Source organism: Pelobates fuscus, chromosome 1 (genome assembly GCF_036172605.1).
Source record: "Pelobates fuscus isolate aPelFus1 chromosome 1, aPelFus1.pri, whole genome shotgun sequence".
Classification (NCBI taxonomy): Eukaryota; Metazoa; Chordata; class Amphibia; order Anura; family Pelobatidae; genus Pelobates; species Pelobates fuscus.
Window position 1 is genome coordinate 452,911,523 of NC_086317.1, and position 27,293 is coordinate 452,938,815.

Sequence of the window (27,293 nt, forward strand, 5' to 3'; positions counted from 1 at the left end):
TTTAAATCAGTGTGTTCTAGTTAATATTTATTGTATTCTACCCTACAGCTTCTGGTTGACTTTCTATCTTTTGGTATATTACCACTTAACTCATATTTCCATTCCAGTTAACGGCTGTTTGATAGATTTCCCACAGAATAAATCAGAACAATACAAATGTACTCTAATGGAAAAAGCATGCATATTAGTAAGAGAAATCCAACAAGCAGCCGTATGTGTTCTCAATGGAAAAATCAGTGTACTGCATTATTAATATTATATCTGCCTCTTCCAGTGCTGTTTTATTCTCGACCTGACAAGCTGCTGATAAAACACTCCTTGGCGTCGACTCTGTCTATCCATGCATTACCAAGAGCACAACTTTCTATTTAAAATGTCATTCCCTATAAAATGACAATCTAAGTGATATTTAGAAGGTTATTCTGTTGTCTTCTCTATAATACAGATATAAAAAAAAATAAATAAAAAAAAACACAGATGTCAAATAAATAGACCGACGAGATGCCTCCCTTGAAATATGTCTCAGTTCATTCATCCATTCAGGTGTAAAATACTCACTTTCACTTGTAGGTGTAGAAATGATCGAGTGATACATTTAACCATGTCATTGCTATTGGAGGAACTCTTGCTCAGCAATATTCTCCTTGTTGCAACAAAAAGCTCTGATTATGCCTGAGGCATGGGATTAAAGGGACTCATCATGAATCATGACAGTTGCCATCATTTCAGTCCTATGTTGAACTATATGAATGGCTATGCCATCTATATGTTTGCTGTGAGAAATGTATATATGTGAATCCAGTGATGGGGAACATGCAGATACACAAAGGCATCACCCACTCCCCCGCTGATCTATTCTACCAGTGAAGTAAAGAGAATAGCAAGCAGGAATGACAACGTTTTCATGTAATTGTTCATTGTGGCCATTCTGTAGCTGTATACATTAAAGGGACACTATAGTCACCAGAACAACTACAGCTTAATGCAGTTGTTCTGGTGGGTATAACCAGTCCCTGCAGGTTTTTTGCAGTAAGCACTGTCTTTTCAGAGAAAAGGCAGTGTTTACATTACAGCCTAGGAACACCTCCAGTGGCCACTCCTTAGATGGCTACTAGAGGTGCTTCCTGTGGCAGTGCTGACATTTAGTGTCTCCACCCTCTGCATGGAGACACAGAACCTTCCTCATAGAGATGCATGATTCAATGCATCTCTATGAGGAGAAGCTGATTGACAAGGACGCACTTGGCTCCCCCCCGTCCCCGAGCCAGCCTTCTTGACTTTGCTATAAGAAAGCATTGTGATTGGCTGAGATTATCACTTCTGATGATGTCAGCCAAGGAAGCTGACCAGGGGCAGAGCCAGAGCCAGAGCCAGCACCAGCAGACTGGAATGAAGATAAGATTATATTATCTTTAGAGGGGTAAGTGGGATCCATGGGGGCTCGATAGTGTTTTTAACACCTTCGAGCCCACATACTTTTTAATTTAGATTCACAAATCTATAGCTAAAAAATTTACAGAATAAATTATTTGCATGTAAAATTGTTTATATTATTGATTTAATTGTTTGTAAATGTGTTTGTTTATTTATATTATTAGGTAATTATGATAATTGTGGTATATTTTTAGAACCCATTTCTGAGAAGCAAGACATGAATTTTTAATATCTTTTAAACCGGAAGCATGAGAATGTGAAATAGATACCTTTTGATGGAGTTGAAAATTGAATTTACCCCCTTGCTTTTATGATAATTAGAGATAAGGAGGGGGAGTGATTTTATTAACCTCCCTGGCGGTATGATTATGTCAGGAATTTTGTACCAAAAGCGGTACCATTTTTTTGCATGGAAATTTGGTGTTATGTATTGTAGGCCAGTAATTACTTTCTTAAACCTGACCAAAAGTACTCTCAGATGTGATAAAGTTCGAAACATAAAATCATGAATTATAATCTAATAAATAATATAATTTTATTCAATAATGTAATAAATAATGAAATTTGTCAAACAAAGAAAATTCAGTAAACATCCTGGGTGTGGTAAATTTTGAAACATGGGATTGCACATAGACCGACATCACAATCAGGGCAATGGAATCTGGTTTCCTTTCGGATTTTTTTTCCATTGCTATCTCGCTTTGAGCAGCAAACTACGCACATCCTTGAAGGTGCTGCCTTTTTTGCGGTTAGCGGGATGTAATCCATAAAGTGACGACCAGTCAGGCGTTCTGGGTTGACAACGTCAACAGCACGACGTCCAGATCTGTTCACGGCCACTGATGCCGTTTGGTAGTTCACAAAAATCCGCTCCGCCACCTTCCAGATAAAGTCAGAATGAACAAGAGGCTTGTCACTCTTTCCTCTGTGCAGTATATAGGCATTCCAGAGGCATTGTTCCAGTAGATGCCTGAAGATTTTTTTGTAATATTTTTTTGGTTGTTTCCGCATAGCCGGATAAAATCTCATCGCCTGATCAGCTCTATCGACTCCTCCCATGGTGTTGTTGTAGTCAATCACAAGTTGTAGCTTCATGACATCTTTCCCACCTCTTGTGTGGACCATGGCAGTGGAGGTGTTATGCACTGTACTCATTAGGCATATGTCTTTTTTGTCACACCAACGCATTGCCATCATCTTTCCTTTCTGCCAGGCAACCATTTCTCCTGTTTTCAGTTTTTTCTTGGCAAACATAGATGGCAGGTCACGTCGGTTGGCCCTAACGGTTCCATATCCATCAGTCTTGTGTTTTATCAGAAACTCGTACAGCTCAGGCGATGTGTAAAAGTTGTCCGTTGTCACACAATACCCCTGATTCAGCAATGGCTCAAGCAGTGTAAGGACTGATGACGTTGCCATCCCATAGCCGCTGTACCTGGGGTTGAATTGTGTTCCTTTACCGGTGTATATGACGGAATTCCATATATAGCCATATATAGCCAGTGGCAGACTCGTAGAGCATATAGGATTTTATTCCAAACCGAGCTCTCTTGGATGCGATGTATTGAATCCAGCTGAGGCGTCCCTTGTAAGCCATCAGACTTTCATCAATGCTGATGTCTCTATCTGGCACATAGGCCTGCTGGAAATTTTTTAGGATCATTTGGTATACTTCCCAGATCTTCTTTTTGCCGCTGGATGTGTGGCTTCATCAAATTCCTCGTTGTTGGTGAAGTGCAAATTCTTCATTATGAGGGAAAATCGGTTCTCGGACATGATGGTGCCAAAAAATGGGGTTGCCAGCCATTTATTGGTAGTCCAGTACCATTTCTACTGGGGTTTCCCCACCACCCCCTGAAGAAGTATTAGCCCCAGAAACTTCCAGATGTCCTCTTTAGTCACCGGTTCCCATTTTCTGTTCCTGGAAAACTTGCTATGCAGAGTAGCTGATTGCTGCTCGTTGTAGCGATTTGTCTCTGTGACAATCTTTTCAATGACGTCATCTGTGAGAAATAATTTTAGGTATGCCAAAGGATCATTGTGCTCAACGTCTACCTTCATCCCAGGTGATCCAGTAAACGGAAATCTTGGCGGCGGTACCTCATCCATACCGCAATCAATAAGGCACCAAGTGCGCACATCACTGAGCTCGGGTGCAGAATCGTCGCTGTCGCCACTTCTCTGGTCACTGTCAGAGTCGGATGACGAATCTTGCCACGAATCGCTATCGCAGTCGCTCAATTCTGCGAGGGGCTCTGTGTCGCTGCCGCTGTCACTCATCTGATCCAAACCCGCTTTGGAGATGCTAAAGTGATGCTTTATTACAAAATTACAGCAATTACAGCAAAAAGGGCAGGCAGGGCAGTGTAGGATGATCAAATTTCAAATCTGAGGTGATACTGTGTCAAATCTGAGGTGATACAATGTAATCTGACAGGATTTCACTGTATCACCTAACTTTATGTGTGTGTGTCACTTTTATGATTGAAACATTTGAATTACCCGCCCAGTTCCGCCCCCATGAGCCTCTGCGGCTCACAGAGATGGAACCAGGAAGTCAGATGGAGGCATCCGCCGGGGCTCTCACCGGCAATCACAGAGAAGGTAAGGAGACTCCGCTGCCAGCTCTGTTATCTACCCTGAGCGTGACTCGGGGTTACCGCTTCTGGCAGCGAAAATTAACCCTGAGTCACGCTCGGGAATACCGCTAGCCTGGTTAAACAAGTTATTATGTTTGAAACGAGGAAAGTTATGACTTAGTTTTATGCCATGGATTAGAGCCACAAGAAATACCCTCTTGTTGCAGAAGGCTTAAACTAACTGTACAGTGATCTAGAGGATCACAGCCACCTTCTGTAAATTGTATGCATATGTACTCATGCTGGAATTTAAAAATAAAAATAAAAAACTGATTTTTGCATTAAAGGGACTACTCAATTCTTAGGAAGTAATTCACTTATGCTTCTGTTTATGCAGCCCTAGCCACACCTCCCCAGGCTGTGTCTGACACAGTCTGCATGAAAACAAAATGGTTTCATTTTCAATCAGATATATATTTTTATCTCCAGCTCTGTAAACTGAACTTTCATTACATACAGGAGATAAAAAAATGTCTAACTTAAACAGAATTTGCAATAAATTAAGTGTAAACATTAGAGGATTCTTTACAGGAAGTGTTTAGGAAGGCTGTGTAAGTCACATGTAGGGAGGTGTGACTAGAGCTGCATAAACAAAGTGATTTAACACCTAATCAGCAAAGAATTGAGCTGTGAGACTGCAGGGACATGATCTATACACCAAAACTGCTTTTTAAGCTAAAGATATTTTGGAGTGTTCCTTTAACTCTTATCCTGTTTAATTCTTTCTCTTTGTGTTATTTCAATTATATATAAGTAGGCCTTCAATATGGTTGTCCGAAAATGGTTGCATGATGGTAAGTAGCCATACATCTCAGCCACTTGTACTTTGCAGTTTTAATTTTGTCATCTGCATACCTAAAAACACCTAAAATACTATAATATTTGAAGTAAATGTTTTTTTTATTCTAGTAACATTTTTATGTTAATATGTTCTGCTATTTGTTTGCTTTCCTTGCCTTTTGTTCTGTTAATAATTGCGTAAATAATTCTAAGCAACACCACTAACCAAAACTGCTTAAAGGAACTGTGGTTCAGATTTATTCCATTTAACCCCTTAAGGACACATGACACGTGTGACATGCCATGATTCCCTTTTATTCCAGAAGTTTGGTCCTTAAGGGGTTAAAAGGATTATTTTGGAGAGAATGAAGCAAGTAGGGGGAGGGGCGAGTAATTGAAATTGCGGAACAACAAGAAAAGTTGTATTTTCTGAAGATATATATTTTTATTAATAAATACACTTCTATTTAACATTTTTATAAATGATCTTGAAGACAGCATTGAAAGTCATGTTTCAGTGTTTGCAGATGACACAAAACTTTGTAAAATAATACAATGTGAGCAAGATATTACTTTGCTGCAGAAGGATTTAGATAGACTGGGGGACTGGGCACTCAAATGGCAGATGAAATTTAATGTTGAAAAATGCAAAGTTATGCACTTCGGCGTAAAGAATACACAAGCAACGTATACCCTTAATGGAAGCGAATTTGGGATAACAACACACGAAAAGGACTTGGGAATTGTTATAGACAACAAACTATGCAACAATGTGCAATGTCAATCAGCAGTGGCCAAGGCCAGTAAGGTATTGTCATGCATGAAAAAGGGCATTCATTCTCGGGACGAGAATATCATTTTGCCTCTCTATAAATCACTGGTAAGACCACATATTGAATATGCTGTGCAATTTTGGGCACCTGTTCTAAAGAAGGATATCATGGCACTAGAAAAAGTGCAGAGGCGGGCTACAAAATTAATAAAAGGAATGGAACATATCAGCTATGAAGAAAGGTTAACAAATTTAAACCTATTTAGTTTAGAAAAACGTCGCCTGAGAGGGGATATGATAACATTATACAAATATATTCGGGGCCAATACAAACCATTGTGTGGAAATCTATTCACAAACCGGACTTTACATAGGACACGAGGCCATGCGTTTAGACTGGAAGAAAGAAGATTTCGTCTAAGGCAAAGGAAAGGTTTTTTTACTGTAAGAACAATCAGGATGTGGAATTCTCTGCCTGAAGAAGTGGTTTTATCAGAGTCCATACAGATGTTCAAACAGCTACTAGATGCATACTTGCAAAGACAGAATATTCAAGGATATAATCTTTCAATGTAGGGTAATAACTGCTTGATTCAAGGATAAATCTGACTGCCATTCTGGGGTCAAGAAGGAATTTTTTGTCCTAGCTTGTTGCAAAATTGTGCTTCAAACTGGGTTTTTTTCTTTTCTTTTGGATCAACAGCAAAAAACAGGTGTGAGGAAGGCTGAACTTGATGGACGCAAGTCTCTTTTCAGCTATCTAACTATGTAACTATGTAACTATGTAACTATGTAACTAAACAGTGGGAACCATTTTTTTCAAGGATGAATACACGTTCTCAGTTGTTGACATTCTTATGTGCTTTATTAATATGGAATTTCAGCAGTGAAAAATCTTGCTTTAATTGCTTGCCACAGGTGAGATATCCCCCTATTGATTTTAAACACCCTTCGAGGCCATTTGTTTGAAATTTCCGATTACAGACTAGAAATGACTTTGACAACAATTGAGAGATATGGCCTTTTGTGGCTTATACAATCAAAATAACTGTTTGGAAATATCAAATGTCACTTTATTTAAGAAATAAAATATTGCTTGAAATATCAGTAAGCCTGTAATGGCATTTCTATAAATCTTTAAATACCTTGAAATTGCATTTTAAAAGCTGAATGATGAAATCTAAATCACTATACAAAATATCATTAATGCTTGTGGCCTGAATGTATGTCTTATACTACAGATAGCATGGTCATCAGTGGGACTGGGCAAATATGTACGGGCACCCCCGTGGCAGTAACATGTTCAGTTTACCCAGCTCCGACTATGGACTGCAAGGGCTAATATTTCTGGGCAAAATTCTATGTGCATGTTCACATCTAAATCTTTTTGCACAGGCCTTTTTAATACCCAAACAGCTGGATATCTTTCTTCTGGCAACCACATGCATAACTGGTCACCTCGTTGGAAAGTAAGAATGTGCTCTCATACATTAAAGACATTGATAAGTTCTGGCTAAAGATAGCAGCTACTGGTATCAAATTGACATGGGTCAGAGAATTAAACAGGATCCCCGAGGCTCAGTTATCTTACCCGTCAACTTCCCATTTTTCTGCGTAGCATATGTTCGTAGCTACTGTAGTTGTACAAAAGTAGACGCTCTTACCTCTGCCTACAACCTGCTTTTTTAAATAATAACTCTGGATCTGCTGTACGCATGTATGTGGTGAACATCAGAATATATCTACATGATATGTATGCGCAGGGAGTACAATTTTTAAAGATATGTGCTGCTCATGCCTATGATCTATGGTTGATAAAACATATATTTATAAATCTCTCCGCCAAATAGAATCTAATGCCGACATTTAAACTCACCAATTCACAGAACGTGAACGTTAAATGCTTGTTGTTGCATTTTATAAACCAAGCCTAATTTTTAACAAATGTAATTTGTTAATTATCATGCATAATGCATTTAAGTTGTTCTTCAATTTTTAAAACTGTACAGATTGTTATTGCTATTCATTTGTATCCTTTACTGTTTTATCCAAAGCAAGATATTTTAAATGTTGCAACAGGGTTTCTTACTAAATGCTAAGAGTCCGAAAATATAAAGTGTGGCTAAAAACTCCCCAAAACAGATTGAAAATAAAAGGTTAAAGCAACACTACAGGCACCATAACATACTCTCAATTAAGTTTTTAGGGTGCCTGGTGCTCCTAGATCCCATTTAAGAAACCCATAGGTGTGTAGATGGCACATATCAGCTGGTGACGTCCTCAGCTTCAATGAAGAAAGGGTTTAATCCCTTAAGGTAAGATGGCACACATGACCTTCAGGTACCATGTCAATTTCATTTAAAAAAAAAATACTGTTGTGTCCAGAGTGTGCCTTTAATAGATCCTTAATTGACCTGTGGTTAATCCCAAGGATATTTTAGCTTACTTGGGTCATTACTGAGGGGACTTAAACAATTCGTATATTGAACTGGTCTCTCCCATAAGGTTAGATTAAACCTGAGATGCACAGAAGGCCACGTCTCCAGAAGAGATAAAGTAACTTCATACAATTCTGGTGACCTCCCATAAAGTCACTGGCGTTGCATAGCTGAAATTAAACTAGGTACAATAAGCATTAAAAGATAAGATAGATACTTTTTTCTAGTAAAATACTGGACCTCAGCTATTAATTTATGAAAACTCCCATTACGATCTGTCAGCAAAAACCAAAGCAAGTGCATGGTCAATGTTTAATCATTTCACACCCGAACTCAATTCAGATAGAAAATAGTTTCACTATAGAATAATATTATTAGACTCCTAGGAAGAAATGCAGAAATGAAAATGTTATGCATTTTAGTTATATGAGTATTTCCCTTATCATTTAGTGCAGTTATATGTAGACAATAAAATGTGTTTTATCCAGAAATATATTTTAAGCTCTTATTTTCAAATATGTCCTAATGCTTAATACTAAAATATTGCCCAACTCATTGGGACTCATTTTATCAAACTTAGAATTGTCCAAAACTATACTAACATTGCCAGAACAGATGATTGAATAGAACATTTCATCCCAATATGCGAAGGGGTTGAAAACATTAGATTAATCTAATAAACTATGACACTAGAAATCTAATCAAGGTTCAAGACACAAGATAGCAACATAGAAACAGAATGTGGGGGCAGGTAAGAACCATTCAGCCCATCTAGTCTGCCCAATTTTCTAAATACTCTCATTAGTCCCTGGCTTATCTTATAGCTAGGATAGCCTTATACCTATACCACGCATGCTTAAACTCGCTCACTGTCTTAACCTCTACCACTTCAGGTGGAAGGCTATTCAATGCTATGCAAAAGAAGAAAAACTACCACAACAAGAAAACATAGTCTTAAATTAGAGGGGCAAAGGTTTAAAAATAATATCAGGAAGTATTACTTTACCGAGAGAATAGTGGATGCATGGAATAGCCTTCCAGTTGAAGTGGTAGAGGTTAACACAGTGAGGGAGTTTAAAGGGACACTATAGTCACCAGAACAACTACAGCTTATTGCATTTGTTCTGGTGAATAGAATCATTACCTTCAGACATTTTGCTGTAAACACTGTCTTTTCAGAGAAAATGCAGTGTTTACATTACAGCCTAGTGATAACTTCACTGGCCACTCCTCAGATGGCTGTTAGAAATCCTTCCTGGGTCATGGCTGCCTACAATGCATCCAAACATTCAGTATCTCCTCCCTCTGCATGCAGACACTGAACTTTCCTCATAGAGATTCATTGATTCAATTCATCTCTATGAGGAGATGCTGATTGGCCAGGGCTGTGTTTGAATCATGCTGGCTTTGCCCCTGATCGACCTCCTTGTCAGTCTCAGCCAATCCTATGGGGAAGCATTGTGATTGGATCAGGCCACCACTTCTGATGATGTCAAAGGTCAGAGGAAGTTCACAGTCAGTGGCAGCAGCTTCAGACTTGAATATAAGTAAGATTTTACTATCATTAGGGAGGCAAAGGAGGCCCAGGGGGGCTATATAGTGGTTTTAACATTTTAGGGTCAGGAATACATGTTTGTGTTCCTGATCCTATAGTGCTCCTTTCAGCATGTGTGGGATAGGCATAAGGCTATCCTAGACTAAAGATAAGGCCAGGGACTAATTAAAAGTATTTCGAAAATTGGGAAGAGTAGATGATCCGAACGGTTATTATCTGCCATCCCATTCTATGTTTCTATGTTTCAATACTGTGCCGTTGATGGGTATGCTGCTGTCCCAGGACATAAACAAATCTGACACAACAAAGATTGATCATTAGGATAACTAACATACTTAGTTACATATTTTTAGTGGAGCAGTATCTGAGTCTAGAACCATACCCAGAATACAAAACAAAAATATATCTACTAGTTTATTTTCTGTTATTCAACTGTATTTTAATTACTAGATTTAAAATAATTTGTATATCACTATTTATTGTTTCTGTTGCAACTAGGTAGACCATCTGTTAATATTTTGTTTCCTGTTGCTGTGCATAGTGTACAAATTATAGTGGAGGAACCGTAGTATGAATTGAACAGTGTAAATAACCATATGTGGACTGTGACCATCTGGAGACCTGTGGGCACAGTTAAAAAAAAACCATAGAAAATGAAGTATGGGACAAACGCCTTGTCATTTAATTTGCATTTCAAATTATTCCAGACCTGAAGAAAATTGAATTTTTTTACATTTCTACAATGTCTGTAAAATGATGTAAGAGTACACATATATATATATATTCAGCTCTTGCATTACAGCATACATGAATGAGATTGAAAGTGATGTTAAATTAAAAGTTAACTGCAATATAAAATAGCCTGTACGCATATTTAGATTTTATCCTTGCTTTTATTTTAAGGAAATGTGAAGCAAATGGGTATAACATGCATAAACAGCTAAACAGTGGCATATTCATGGGAGGGCCAAAAGGAACGCACGCCATACAGGACCAATTGACTATGACTATTAGTTTTTAATGGTGGTGCGAAGGGACTTTAACTATCATGATGTACCTGGTGGAAATAGGATATATCTGACTGCCCAACTCTATGTAGAAGAACCAATTATATACCGTATATACTCGAGTATAAGCCGAGTTTTTCAGCACATTTTTTGTGCTGAAAAAACCCAACTCGGCTTATACTCGAGTCAGAGTCTGTATTATGGCAATTTGCATTGCCATAATACAGACCGGGGGAGAGGGGGGCTGGCAGAGCTGTACTTACCTGTCCTGCAGCTCCTGTCAGCTCTCTCCTCCTCCGCGTTGTCCGTTCAGCACCTCGGTCAGCTCCCAGTGTAAGTCTCGCGAGAGCCGCTGCTCTCGCGAGACTTACACTGGGAGCTGACTGAAGGAGCTGCACAGACCGCGCGGAGGAGGAGAGAGCTGACAGGAGCTGCAGGACAGGTAAGTACAGCTCTGCCAGCCCTCCTCTCCCCCCCACTGAACTACCAATGACACTGGACCACCAGGGAAGGAGCCCCCCTCCCTGCTATGTATCAAGCAGGGAGGGGGGACGAAAAAAAAATATAATAAAAAAAACAAAAATTAATAATTCAGTTAAATAATAAATAATAATAAAATATAATATTAAAAAATAAAAAATAAAATAATAATTAATAAAATAATTAATAATATATCAAAATGCCCACCCCACCAACACATACACAAACACGCACTGCATCACACACACACTCACACTTCATTCATACACACACACTGCATTCATACCCACACACTGCACTCATACACACACTGCACTCATACACACACACTGCACTCATACACACACACTGCACTCATACACACACACACACTGCACTCATACATACACGCACTGCACTCATACATACACACACTGCACTCATACACACACACTGCACTCACACACACACTGCACTCATACACACACACACTGCACTCATACACACACACTGCACTCATACACACACACTGCACTCATACATACACGCACTGCACTCATACATACACACACTGCACTCATACACACACACACTGCCTTCATTATATACACACACTGGAAATAAATATTCAATTAACATATACGCACACACACTGCACTCATACGCGCACACACTGCACTCATACACACACTGCACTCATACGCACACACTGCATTCATTATATACACACACTGTAAATAAATATTCAATTAATATAATTTTTTTAGGATCTAATTTTATTTAGAAATTTACCAGTAGCTGCTGCATTTCCCACCCTAGTCTTATACTCGAGTCAATAAGTTTTCCCAGTTTTTTGGGGTAAAATTAGGGGCCACGGCTTATATTCGTGTCGGCTTATACTCGAGTATATACGGTATATTTTTTTTTCTTAGTTTAAAGGGACTATCATTTCATTCAAGGAAGATGTTCTTGTGCTTTGTTTATACATTTATTTCTTTGTATAGAACATGATTTTTGATTTTTTGTGTGCACAGGCTTGGGTCCAGTGAAAGGCGATTTTGTTACTCAGAATTGTACACAAAGACTTTGAGTGGGACCGGGATGCTGAACTACAAGCTTTGAAACTCATACATGAGCCAGAATTTTTAGATGTCCTCTCTTACACGCCAGTAAATGTCCTATTTTCAGCTATTTTGATTGCTTCAGCTTTACTTATCCACCAAAGTTTTGATGCCGGTTAAACGTTACAGAATTAGCTAATCAAAGCATTAAGAGGTGTCCAGTAGATTTGTTCATTCAGTTTCAAATGAATTACGTTTCGTCTGAAATACCAGACTCCAAACATGAAACCGTTTTGTTTGTTTTGTGATTCCGAGGTTCTTCTATTGCATTGTTGTATTTTATTTTTATTTTTAAATGTATTTATCTTTATTATAATCTTTTATTTGACTTAATTTTAAATTTATTTATACACCAATAGTTATTTTTTTGAGAATGGAAGAAATAATTACTCTACGTACTAGTTTATATAGTTCTTTTTATAATTGCATTCTGGGGAATGTACCTTACTCTTTCACGATGATGCTTAATACTTACAACTATTTAGGGATATTTTTATTTGCCTGTTTGATTATGCTTTTAGGATTTTGCTTTGTTCATTTGTCTTCACTGTTTATTGCCTTGCTTAAGGATACTTTCTCAAAAATTAAATAAAACATTAAAACAAACAAAAAAACTTACAGAACTATAGGTAATCTCTCATTTTTTTTTTAGTATTGAAAATAAAATTGCATTTATTATAGCCTAGTTTAGTATTTTTAAAACATACCTATTATTTAAATTGACACTTTGAGCTTCCAATCTCCCAGGCTGGATAAATGGTGCCTTAATCGTCCAACAGTCAGATAGAATATGCACAGAAGTAGTAACTCACGTGTGCATTGCAAACTTGTATACGGAGAGGCTATATATGTTACCTATTTTAAAATCATTATTTTATAGAATACATTAAGAAAGCATGACAGTGACTTACAACATTGAAAACCTGGCCAATAACTACTGCAAAATTTGAAAAAAAAAGCTTGAAAATGATTAACTCCCTGCAGTAAATTAGGTGTTCATTGACAAATTCACAAGAGCAACAAAAGGTTTTGGTGGCTAACTTAGGACAGAAACAAATCTTAAAGGGACACTATAGTCACTAGAACGACTAAAACTTAATGTAGTTGTTCTGGTGAGTATAGTCAGTACTTGCAGGCTTTTTGCAGTAAACATTGTCTTTTCATAGAAAAGGCAGTGATTACATTAAAGCCTAAAAGGACACCTCCAGTGGTCACTCCTCAGATTGCTACTAGAGGTGCTTCCTGGGGCACTGCTGCAAAGTGCAGACCCTTGGAGAGCTGGAAATAAGGTAGGGTTTAACCCTTTCTAAGAAAGGGGTGGCAAGCCACCTAAATGGGGGTTTTAACACTATAGGGTCAGGAATACATGTGTGTGTTACTGGCCCTATAGTGATCCTATAATGGTTAACTTGTAGTAGTAAAACAAAATGTAAGTGACAAAGTGAAAGTTTTAACAATGATTGGCAATGATTTTTTTTTTAAAAGCTGGCTAGGCCTAATTCCCAGCAATATGACCACGATACAAATCTTTAATGTAGCCGGTCACAGGACTATAACTCACAGGAGTATAATATGTATAGGAACGTTATTTATTGTCTAACTCATAGCAGTAACAAAGTTTAACAATGGCAAACTTACAGAATTAATGAAACTACTAAGTGACTAACTCAACACATTAGAAATGAATTGATAATTATTGACTAAAATTTTAAGAAAGCAGATCATGGATTTAAAGCAGAGATGCAAAGTACAATTGACAAAATTAAAACAGCTGGTCAGTGATTGATTTAAAATCAATAACAAAGATGGTCCGTGAATAATTGCCAATAATTCAGTGACTAACTCACAGTAGCAGCAACGGTTAACAAGGGGTAATGTATAACATTAGTAAAACTGGCCAGTAACTAATTCAAAGCATTAAAATAAAGTAGTGGTCCAGGCACTCAAATAGATAGCAAAACAGTAGCTTTATTGGAGCAGAACCCACAGCAACGTTTTGACCTGACTGGGTCAGCTTCAGGCAAGTGTCAATTCAGCATGATTTGTAGAAGTAATCATGAACCATTCCTCGAATTCGTTTACAAACAATTAGTCATAATGACTAGCGAAGTACTCACAGATTAATACTCCTAGTTCTTGGTAACAATCAGATAGAATGTATAATCTAATAGCCGAATAGATACCAGAAACTAAAATACTGTTTAGACTTTAGCTTGCCTATATTATAAAGATGGTCATCTAATAGTTTATAGACAAACCTTTGAAGAATCGTTTCATTAACGACAACGTATTCACAGTTTAGCCCCTGCTCTTTATGATAATGTTAAAAAACATGGAGATGTTTTACCCCCATTTAACCCTATAGTTCATTCAATCTTTTAGAAATGGTAATTGAGGGAAGACGTGCTACAACAGGTTAAAAACAGGTTGTATATTTAATTACGAAGTTCAATGCAACATACAATACATTCAGTTTTTAAATAATAGAGGCCCTCCTATGTTCTATGATTGGTATGAATTTTCGACCCTTATTGTACAGCTTATTACAGTGCGCAGTTATTACAAAATATGCAAAGCAGGGTAGTTGCAGAACAATCAGGCTACTTATCGCTGTCTACCAATGTGAACAAAATCATCACACCCTCTTTGACAACACACTTAGTGTGTTTCATATTCAAATGAAATATTGTTCTATTCATCTTCAATTCCTTTATGTCAATTACCTCCGAAACCTTTCCATCTCACGCACGTTGGCATGAATTCTAGTCTTGAATGCATTCTCTTTCATTTATAGGAGGGAACATAACCACTTAATATTTCATGCAGGAGACATAATGTAATTTCTATAGATAATTATTTCATGTTATTTACATACAGAGCTGAGTCTTACTGTTGGTAATGTCAGCAATGGTTAGCATGATAAATCTGGCTGTCTGTATCTCTGTACGAAATATAAGCTTTTATAGTTGCATTATTGGAGAAGATGGTTTCAGGATTACATTTTGCTTAGAATAAAACATGTCGTTTCATGATTCGTCAAAAACAGAGTAAGGAAATTATAAGAATGTTTCTGAGAATTAACGAAAGAGGATCAAATGTCAACTACATTGTGAAAGGTTTATCATAACTGTAACTATTGTTTCAGTTATAGTGCTCCAAGATCGAGCCCTCTAGAAGTCATAATAATCTACCTGCTAAACACCAGTATGAAAAGTACCTAATGGATTGTGGGAGTAGTGTGAGTTGCTGGTGCATCAAAAGAAGTTAAATGGGAATCTGTGATTTTTCAAATAGGACAATACTACGATGCTGTTATTTCTGGCTGAAATACTCTGAAAATCCTTACCGACACTTTGATTTAGTATTATATAAACATGTTTTAGGGAGAAACATGTACTCATAGGCATAGAATTTAGATTTGGAGATTCAATTCAGGCCAAACTGCAATGCCACTCAGTCCAATTACTGAAATCTGAGCTGAAATGCAGCCGAATCACAGACGAACTGGAATACGCAGTATCCATGCATGTTTGGTCTTATTTGTGATTTTGAATTCCACCTGTGCCACCAAAAAAAGAGATGATTGATGGGGAAGAAAGAGGATGGATGGCTAGGGGACAGTAGCTAAATATTGGTTATATCCATAGATTAAGTGAAGTTTGATGATTAGAGGGAAAAAAAGGAGCAGTAAAAAAAAAATCTATATTTATATAGTATATATTTAATAAATAGAGATTATTTACTTCTCCTCTTGGTTTTCCCTCTATTTCATTTATTTTTTTTAAAACTTGATCTCTGAACCGATTGGTAGGAAAATGCAGTATACTGGCCCATTTCCACATCCTATTGAGTATGATTAATTTTCCTGAAGCAGGTTTTTGATACCGCGAAACTGACATGTGTCATCGACCATACTGAAAAGATATATATTTTTGTCCATACCATTTTTTTCTCACTCTACAAAAGTCTAGTAGAATACAAATGGTTCTAGTAGGAAACCAATTAACTAGCCAAAACAAAACTGAACAGAAATTACAAAGCTTAGCAATGGAAATGTTTTGCATTTAAAGGTGTAGATAGATGTAGATTTTTTTTTAGTGTATGAAAAGTTATTTGGTATGTTTATTATTGTCTAAGGGTTACGCTAACCCATATAAAAAAATGTAAAAAAATGTTTTACTTACCTGGAATCCAGGAAGCTTCCAGCACTGCTTTTCATGCCCCCTCCTGACATCACGGCAGCTGACGCAAGGTCCAAATCAAAGGCTTCATAGAGAATTCATTGATTGGACCATTTAACTGACTCAGATCACATGTGCACGCTCTGATTCAGCAATGGTCTCCCCTTTGCCAGGAAGGAGGGGGACAACGAGGGAAAAGCGAGTGGGGAGGGAGTTTAAAAAAACTTAACCGATGGGATTTGGAGGCAGGAGGGCTGAAGACAGGGATGGAGGGAAGACATAAGACTCCCCTAACAGGCTCTGAATGCAAGAGGAGAATTATGTCTGTCACCAGCATTACCACAATTACCATCACTACTGATATATAACAAAGGTTTATATTAAAAAAAAACTTTACTCTCTAATACCTTCTATATTGTCATATATATTTATCATTAAATTCTATTTGTAGATTCTTTTGTAGATAAATAATTTAAATCAATTTAAATAATTTGAAATGTCTTGTGATCATTAAATTATTTATTTATTGATAAAATATTTTACCAGGAAAGATACATTGAGATTTATCTCCTTTTCAAGTATGTCCTGGCTCCACAAAACAAAATCGAGGCCAACATGTTTACCTCCCCCGTTACTCACAATCACCTGTACCACCAAAAGAAAAATTACATTGTATCAAGGTCTTCGTATGAAGTGTAAAATGTTTAGATGTTTTCATTCACATAACACCCTGTATTACTTTTTCATGAGTAACCTTGCCACACCAACACATTGTAATAAAAAACATTCCATATAAAGTTAGTTAAAAAAAATATATATAAATCTCGAAGCATATAGGACAGCATTTTCCATTTCAAGAATTGATACATGTCCAGTAAAAATATGGTGGATCTGGTGACTCTGAATCTGATCTCTGTTTGAGAAATTCTATTTAGGCAGTTTCTCTGTGGTCCGTCTGTGGTCATCAGTCATGCATGCAGTTTGTGTGTAGGCAGCAACTTCCTATCTCTATTCCTCTGTGTCTGCCAATCATGGAAACTCCATCCCTGTATGTTAACCTCACCTCGGTGCTATGCATGATTGTGTGTTTTAGTCTTTGTGACCATTATTTAAAGTATGTGTTAGCCTTTATATTTGTTTATTTATTGGCTTTCATATTTGTGTGCTGTCTCAACATTTGACTCTTCCTTCTAATTTTTATGTAATCATCTCCAATCACAGAATCCAGCAAACATAAGCCTTTAGAATGATGCCTAATATTTTGCAATATAAGCAAAACATGAATTTTTTGGGGATTTTCTTCAATGACATTTATATTGGTTTCCTAGTGATTACAGAGTTATTTCTATATCAAGTATGATAACTATCAAAGTAACACATGTAGAATAAACATGCAACTATAACATTAAATAGAGGAACAATAGAACGTATAATATAATATAGTACACTGTACCTGGTGAATGGTGTGGAGGGGAACACATGAGAACAACTCCTTGACCTTCTCTCACCGACACAGCACTTCTTACCCGGCCACTAAAATTCCCAAGATCTGTGAAAGTAAGATAATATTCATTACTTCATTAACATTCTAAACTGATACAGTTCTTTGAATTTACATTAACTTACAGTAAAATATACATAAAGTGAATTTCTTAAAATTTCCAATACAATATATATATATATATATATATATATATATATATATAAATGATCCAAATGAAATAGGCTGCTCTCCGGACTTAAAAAATTCAATTTTTATTAAAGTTGATTAAAAGCTACGACCAACGTTTCGGTCCCCGTTCGGGACCTTCTTCAGGGTCAAAATTCAGCAGGACAATACAACACATTACACATACTACCAATATATACCATTAATAATTAAGTAAACTACTCACCAAAAGTGTTTGCCGCCTAATCCGCCATCACCCAGTGTACTTCCGGGTATGCGCGCGCACCTCTGAACGTGCCCCGCCTCTCGTTACGTGATCGTGTGTATTACTGCCTCGATCACCAGGAGCTGCGGTTTCTATGGTGATGATACACAAACGTGCAATACACATGAATCGGATGTGCTCCCAATTCCAAATACTATAAGGGGAACATAGTTTAAAGTGCTAAAAGGTGCATAATATGTATGAAAAATAACCCTTAAATTCTTATGGTTATTAAATATAAAGTGTATAGACTTATTTGATCTAAAGTGCTTAAATTGAGTATCTAGCAGCCAATATTAATATATAAAGTGCCCAGTGCCAAAAAAGCTTCAAGATCAGTGCTTAAAGTGAACCAAACTAAAAATAGTGCTGCCAAATGCCATATAACTCTAATCCCTATGGTACATAAATCTATAATTATTTAAATACTATACATACATACATATGAGTTAAAAGCATTACAATTAAAAACTTTTTTAAACTAGCTGGTTATCCTACAGAAAAGAGTGGTAAGAGATATTCTCGTTCAGTCCCAGAGGTGACACAGTATTCAATTGATTAATCCAAAACGCCTCTCGTTGAAGCAACAATTTGCCCCTATTACACGGAGAGGGGGTAATAGGGGCAAATTGTTGCTTCAACGAGAGGCGTTTTGGATTAATCAATTGAATACTGTGTCACCTCTGGGACTGAACGAGAATATTTCTTACCACTCTTTTCTGTAGGATAACCAGCTAGTTTAAAAAAGTTTTTAATTGTAATGCTTTTAACTCATATGTATGTATGTATAGTATTTAAATAATTATAGATTTATGTACCATAGGGATTAGAGTTATATGGCATTTGGCAGCACTATTTTTAGTTTGGTTCACTTTAAGCACTGATCTTGAAGCTTTTTTGGCACTGGGCACTTTATATATTAATATTGGCTGCTAGATACTCAATTTAAGCACTTTAGATCAAATAAGTCTATACACTTTATATTTAATAACCATAAGAATTTAAGGGTTATTTTTCATACATATTATGCACCTTTTAGCACTTTAAACTATGTTCCCCTTATAGTATTTGGAATTGGGAGCACATCCGATTCATGTATATTGCACGTTTGTGTATCATCACCATAGAAACCGCAGCTCCTGGTGATCGAGGCAGTAATACACACACGATCACGTAACGGGAGGCGGGGCACGTTCAGAGGTGCGCGCGCATACCCGGAAGTACACTGGGTGATGGCGGATTAGGCGGCAACCACTTTTGGTGAGTAGTTTACTTAATTATTAATGGTATATATTGGTAGTATGTGTAATGTGTTGTATTGTCCTGCTGAATTTTGACCCTGAAGAAGGTCCCGAACGGGGACCGAAACATTGGTCGTAGCTTTTAATCAACTTTAATAAAAATTGAATTTTTTAAGTCCGGAGAGCAGCCTATTTCATTTGGATCATTTATCATTTTGGAGCTTTGGACTGGCGCCCGGCATTGGCTTATGGTATACGTGAGTGCTGGGGACTTCAAATAATTTTTATATATATATATATATATATATATATATAATTAGGTTATGGTGGGGAAAAGTTGTGATTGAAAACCCCTTCCACCTGAAGTCTGTGGATACTTAATACAATGTTGAACAAAAATCTGCACACCAGTCAAGCCATAAGACTTGCTTTTCCCACAGAAATCCCAAAACTGCAGCGATGTTGCAACCGCAAAGGATTCTGGGTGGGCATATGCAAATTAGTTCAACAAAGAATCACATTTTTGCCTCATTCCATTTTAAACATGGATTCCTTTTAATCTGTGTTTGCAGTATACAACTGCTTGGAACACAATTTAGGAAAAGATGCAAAACCAGTGAACCACTCATGGACAGCTGTTTCGTTGTTAATGCAACTCATCAGCATGAGGTTGGTTACTGGTTTGCTTATTGAGGCTTGGTAGTGCTTGGGAAGCAAAATCCAATTAGGTTATGGTGGGGAAAAATTGTGATTGAAAACCCCTTCCACCTGAAGACATATTAACAACGAAACAGCTGTCCATGAGTGGTTCACTGGTTTTGCATATTTTCCTAAATTGTGTTCCAAGCAGTTGTATACTGCAAACACAGATTAAAAGGAATCCATGTTTAAAATGGAATGAGGCAAAAATTTGATTCTTTGTTGAACTAATTTGCATATGCCCACCCAGAATCCTTTGCGGTTGCAACATCGCTGCAGTTTTGGGATTTCTGTGGGAAAAGCAAGTCTTATGGCTTGACTGGTGTGCAGATTTTTGTTCAACATTGTATTAAGTATATATATATATAAAAAAAAAAAATATATATATATATATATATATATGTATGTATTATCATCATTAACTATGTAACTATGGGTGTATGGGTTTCCATGTAACGTGAGACTGTCATAACATGTTTACTTTAAGGTTTCAAAGAATCATTTTGATACTGAATGCTTTTATTTTCAGATCTACAGTTTCTAGCACTGTATGTCTTCAATAAATTAAATGAAACAATATCTTATTTAAAAAATGTATTCTGTCAATAAACTTTCACAGCACAGTCTACAGTTGTTCTGAGGGTCAAATATACACTGATATATTTAATGAAAAATGTATTTTTGGTTATGGCCAACAAATGATTAGATTGCAAAGCTGCATAATATATAAAAAAATTATAAACTGGGGAGGCCAAGATGGATGGACGTGTTCCTCTGTAGCTCCTGACAAACCACATTAAAATCAAGCATTTAAAGCTATTCATCCGGCTACCAGAAGTCATGAGCTGTCAGAGAACCGATGCTATTGCCTAGTGAAACCTACTAAGTCCAGTCCATGGTTTCCTGCCCAGCAGTAATCCTGAGTGACTTTGAGGCCTCTCAAACCTGCTATACTAGCAGAGTGGAGAAGCAGCCATTCTCCCAAAATCTTTCTGTCCCGTTACCCCCTCATTTGGACTGACAGAGGATATCTGGTCCCCACTGGGTCACCCTGACTCTACAACAACAGCTTGGTCTTCTAGAACAAAGTAGCATGACACAACCAAGATGGCCACCATGTAGACATGAGCTGGAGGGACTTCTTCACTGCCAACTTTGATGCAATTTCTCAGGAGTTCTGGCATCATATTGCCTGAAGACAGCTGACTCTAGATGCAGCCTTAGAAGTGTTCCTTTCCTGGGCTGGTGGATCACATGGAAGTACCTCCAAACCACCATCCATTTACCCAGAGGGAAGTCGTGCCCTCCAGGCCTCAAATTCATCCCCTTGAAATAGGGGTATCTATGGACGCAAGGTGCTGGCTCCCATCAAGGCCTGGGGCCGAAGTTGAGATGAGGCACTACTGTTCAAGAAGCTACCAACAGCAGGATACCCAGCAAAGCCTACCATGTCCGATGGCAGGTAGAAGGGAAAGAGGTAAAAAACTGGACTCTCTGTCATGGCCAGTATGTGGTGTGGGATGATAAGGGCTGATGCCATCACTAAGCATCAATCACTTATGCTGAGTCAAATTTGCAGAGATTTGAATTCATTTTTTTGTTACCTTTGTTTAATTTTCTAAATCGCTTACACCCAGTGGCACCTCTGTTTCAGTGACTTGGACTTCAGACATAGGCTGATGGTCTTTTAGAAAGTCTAGCTAATGTTAGTCATCGTCTTGAGTTAGCCTGTTTTTAGTTTGCCATGCTTCTATTTTATATCTTGGTATTGTCAGTTCTTAATATACCTTACAGTACCGGTATGTTGCATTTAATATGTGATAGTCTATGCCTTTATACTTTACTGTGTTCTACTCATGCGAATCAAGCTTGATTTCTATAACATGTAAAAATGTGCAATTAACTCACATGCCATGAAATTGTTTTACTATGTTTGTTCTGACACAGCTTGTTAATACAATTCTGGCATTACAAGCGTGTTTGTAGTTGTGTGCACAGCACAAATAAAAAATGTGGGGAAAAAAATTATATATATTTTAAACTGTACAAATATACGCAGATGGAAATTTCAGTGGTTGTGTCTCTTATTTCAAAGCTTTTTTTTTTTTTTTTACAAAATTGTTCTTAACTATATTTTAATATCAGTTATCTATGCCATTTGAAGTTATCATTTTGTAAAAAGATATTGCTCATGTAATGAGATTAAACCGTGTAATCGACAGAATATGATTTAGGATGCCTTATCAAAAACTATACATCTCTAATGCTATTATGTGAAGATAAAAAAAAAATAATTAAAATATTACTTAGATCTGGAATAAAACTAGGTTAGATGATATTATTAAGGATTTGATGGTTAAAGAAATGCAGAACTCGTACAATAGCCTACAAAGATGTGAAATATTTTTCATTGAACTTTACTTAATTAATCAAACTGGCAAATTAAAGTTTAAGAAAAATTATATATACTGAACAATTTGGGCTTGGAATATTCACATAGAAAAGTAATAATAATTTGTTTTCACAGAATGCATTTCAGAAAGATTAACCACTTAAAGATACATGACTAGCCTGAGCTGGTACACTAAAACGACGTCTATGGAATAAATTAATAACATACAATGTAACTTCCTCACTCTCAACAACATGGATATTTAAATGTTATTGTTGTTGGTTTTTTTTGGACTGTCTCTCTCTATATAATGCACAAGTCTTATTAGGGATCTTCCATAGGACCTTGTTTGTTATCCTGGCACATTACAGTTTATAAAATGGTATGAGGACTATGCCAGATTTTAGAAGATGACAACATCTGTCTGGAGGAGGTTTAGATGGTAGTAAAATTATTTTGTTTATCTTGTCCTAGTCACACCTCCCTGCATGTGACTTGAACAGCCTTCCTAAACACTTCTTGTAAAGTGAGATCTAATGTTTACACTTCCTTTATTGCACATTCTGTTTAATTTAGAATCCCATATCTCCTGCTCTGATCATATCATTTTAAATCATACAGGGACCTCCTGAGTGTGATTAAAGTTTAATTTACAGAGTAGGAGATACTTCTAAAGCAAGTTAACATCTGATTTAAAATTAAACCATTTTTATTATGCAGGCAGTGTGCATCTCAGCCAGAAGAGGTGTGGCTAGGACTGCATAAAGAGAAGCAAAAGTGATTTAACTCCTAAATTGCAGAGAATCGAGCAGTGAGACTGCAGGGGCATAATCTATACACCAAAACTGCTTCATTAAGAAATAGTTGTTTTGGTGACTATAATGTCACTTTAAATATGTGTGAAAAGAAAACTGTTAAATGATAATGTGTTACACCTTTTGGGCTATTGGTTGCATGAGGTACAATAGAGAAACTATGTTTCTAATCTACATTAAATCGATTCACAAGGGTTATAACATTGGCAGACAAGGTACATTGCAATTGCTACAATAACATTTAAGAATTGGATGGACGACCTGGAGTGTAATATTAAAACGGAGTGATCACATACAAAACGCTCTAACTAAAACCATATTCTCATCCAATTTTCTAATGGCTGATGCAATAGTAGGAGACTTGCTGCATAACAGAGTAGCACAATGAAAATGGGAAAAAGGAAACACTGGAGGATCGAGAACTGAAGCAGCATGCAACTGGCAGAACGTGAAATGTGTATTTCTACCTGTCTGTTTAATGGTCATTCACAAAGGTCGACCTGCATCAACTTTGCATCTAGCATTCAGCTGCATGAAATACCTGACTTGGGCAATTATCATCTATTAACTAAAATAGATCAGCTACAAGTCACCTACTGCCCCTAAGTGACACTGCTCTGCTTGGGAAATGTAAGGTAGAGATTCAAAAAAGTCTGACTTGCTGTTAAAAGTACCCCATTTCAGTTAGTTGTGAAGATATTTCTAGAAATTAAATGTAATTAAATAGGTTTATTGCAAAGGAATATCCCCTAAATCTATGGTAGGCAAACTTCAACACTCGAGATGTTGTGGCCTACATCTTCCATGATACTTTGCCAGCGTTATGGCTGTTAAAGCATTATGTAGTCCACAAAATCTGGAGTGCTGAAGGTTGCCTACCCCCTGCCCTACATAGCTTTGGTGTAAATATTGTTCAAATTCAGCATTCTTCAGTTTCATTCTTTTAGCCTAAGTTTTCTAATATGCAAGTCAGATCATCACAAAAATCTGTTTTGGGAATAGTCCCCAAAGTGAATTTATTTGCTCAACTGTTAACCTAATTGTGTTGAATACGTTTCTTTACCAATTCAGATCCCAGAGCATTAGGAACATACATAATTATATTACTAATATAATAAACCTACCTATCCTTACTAATACACAAATATGTCCCATCTAGTACCCTACGCTATGCCGAAGACCTACGTCTAACCTCTGTTCGTACTCCTACCTCTGATGCTCGCCTTAAAGACTTCTCAAGGTCTGCACCGTTCCTATGGAACGCCCTTCCCCTCTCTGTTAGACTTTCACCCAATCTCCACTCCTTCAAAATCTTGGAAAACGTATATCTTTAGAAGAGCATATCAATTAAACTGTGAACAGCGTTCCCTCCCCGCACCCTGATTCCGCTCCTGCAACTGTCATCAAAATAAAACACTAAGCCCCCAGTAAATACTATCCTACCAACCTACCTTTCTATCTTACCCTTACCTGTTGTGTCACTATACCCCACTCCCTCTAGCATGTAAGCTCATAGAGCAGAGCCCTCAATCCCTCTGTTCCTGTGCGTCCAACTCGTCAGGTTACAATTACGTGTCTGTTAGTCCACCCATTGTACAGCGCTACAGAATTTTTTGCGCTTTTAAAAAAATAATAATAGTTATTAACATTACTATAAATTTGTTAACGATACAGTCTGTAAAAGACCCAGCTACAAATTGTCTTCATTCACACAGAAAATGAATAAAGCTAAGGGTTCAACGTAATAACAGTGTGGCATAATTTGTGCTATTTTGATGATTAATTCAAGCAGACCCAGAAGCAGATAGTTTCATTCATGAAAAAACACGAATGAAGCTTGTGGTGAATAACATAAGATATAATTAATAAATCACAAAATAATTACAATAAAAGCTATTGATTATACGTCTTGCACAATTGTCCTTTTAAATACCTCCCCACAACGTTTTATCGTTGCGTAATTATTTTGTTGATAAAACATCTCAACGGCTCAATTATTCTGTACCACTCCTGTTTATACACATTTGGACGATTTCGTTATTATAATCTGGAAGAATATATCTACAATACAGCGTGTGCTCCCTTTCATGCTGTTACACTGATCTGTTAAACCAGGATCAGCAAATTTAGATGACAGGGCTCAATGTAAAATTACAAAATGCCATCACTTAGGTCCTTAAATAAATCATTACGGCATAGTACATCCAAATGTCCTTAAAAGAACTGTTCCACCTGCGTGAAAAAAACGTAGTGTTTTAGAATCTTAAGCAAGTCTATTGTTGTTTTGCTTCCGTAATAGATTTTATCATAATTACAATTACTTATAAATGTCCACAATACATTTTTTGCTATCATGATAGTGAAGACAACCTGTGGCAAAACGATTAAATTGACATTAGACACCAAAGGGTTTATCAAAATAGTCTAACGAAAAAAAAAATATTCATCTATGTTCTCTCCACCTCCAATAGTATATCTGTATACGTTAATGTTATTTTATATGTTAGTTACTTGATGATATATATCTCCACTGTATAATATTACAAGGCTTTGTATAGAATGCTTGCACTCTATAAATAATAATAACAATCATTTAAGAGAATTTGTACGTACATGTTTGTGTGTCTCTGTGTGTGTGTGCTCCTGTGGGGGGCAATGCAACTACTACCAATTTGAAGTTACTTTTTTCCATCTGTGCAGGGTTTCTTTCGATCTCTATAAAAGGGAAAAAAGGTTTGCTTTCCAGCATAGACTGGTTCCGCTACTGAATGATCAATTTACTCATCTCACCTCAACCTCACAGAACGATATGAAAGAATGACTTTGTGACTTTTTCCTTTTTCATTTTTGGCATATAAGCAGTCATCTCTTTCATGAACAGAGATGCAGGTAAAACCCATCAAACTAGGAACTTCACTCTTCTTGTGTGATTTTAAGACTTTACGGCTTCCAGCCTTTCCGACTCTCAAAAAAGAAAAATCACGGCATCATTCACTGTCAAACTGAAATCAACAATAGAAACTGCAAGGTTTGTCCTGCTGAGACAGGTAAACATACAGACATAACGCTTGTCTTTAGCATTCCGTGAAATGTGTCAACAATCTTTTTTTCCTCTTTAAATACGCGAAGACAGGGGGTTTTACAAAGATTCTATCGGAATTTACTAAATATTGGATGAATAACAATGGAAGCCTTATCATTCAGAAGCTCGGTTACATCAAAGGCAAAAGACATGCAAGCGAAATTAAAGAATACATTTTTACCATCAGCCAAATTAACGTTATTTATTGCAACGCTGATCTAATAAGAGCGCAGTACGATGTATTGGGAGGGGATATCGCAACAGAAAATATTTGTAAAGAATTAAATATCAAATCATAAACGTTTTGAAATTTAAATAATTAAATCAGATACAAAATGTATTGCGATTATGAGAACAAATTAGAAAAAAACAGTTTGTGGGTTCTCAATAATAAAATTAAATGTAGAAATCCACATTGCTGCATATAGCTCAATCTGGTAATGAGTGCCTCCATGTTGGCTCCCTGTCTGCCATTTGACTAAGAAGTGACCTTTTCTGTAATTGTATTCAGTATGCTTTTGTTGTTCCATTCCTGGTACAGTGCATGCCCTACAAAATGGATCATCGCATGAAGAAACGTTAAGGGACCACTATAGGCACCCAGACCCCTTCAGCTTAATGAAGTGGTCTGGGTGCCAGGTCCCTCAAGTTTTAACCCTGCAGTTGAAAACCCTGCAGAGAAACTGCTATGTTTACATTGCAGGGTTAATCCAGCCCATAGTGGCTGTCTCATTGACAGCCACT

At 36.9% G+C, this 27,293-nt stretch overlaps 1 protein-coding gene across 1 annotated transcript in view; it reads right to left on the bottom strand.

The window, feature by feature from the left end:
* CNTN5 (contactin 5) overlaps positions 1 to 27,293 on the bottom strand; it is a 1,203,952-nt gene that overhangs the window by 303,552 nt on the left and 873,107 nt on the right. The window contains exon 8 of the mRNA XM_063430510.1: positions 17,840 to 17,935. Coding sequence (XP_063286580.1) covers positions 17,840 to 17,935 — 96 coding nt within the window. The remainder of the gene's footprint in view (positions 1 to 17,839; positions 17,936 to 27,293) is intronic.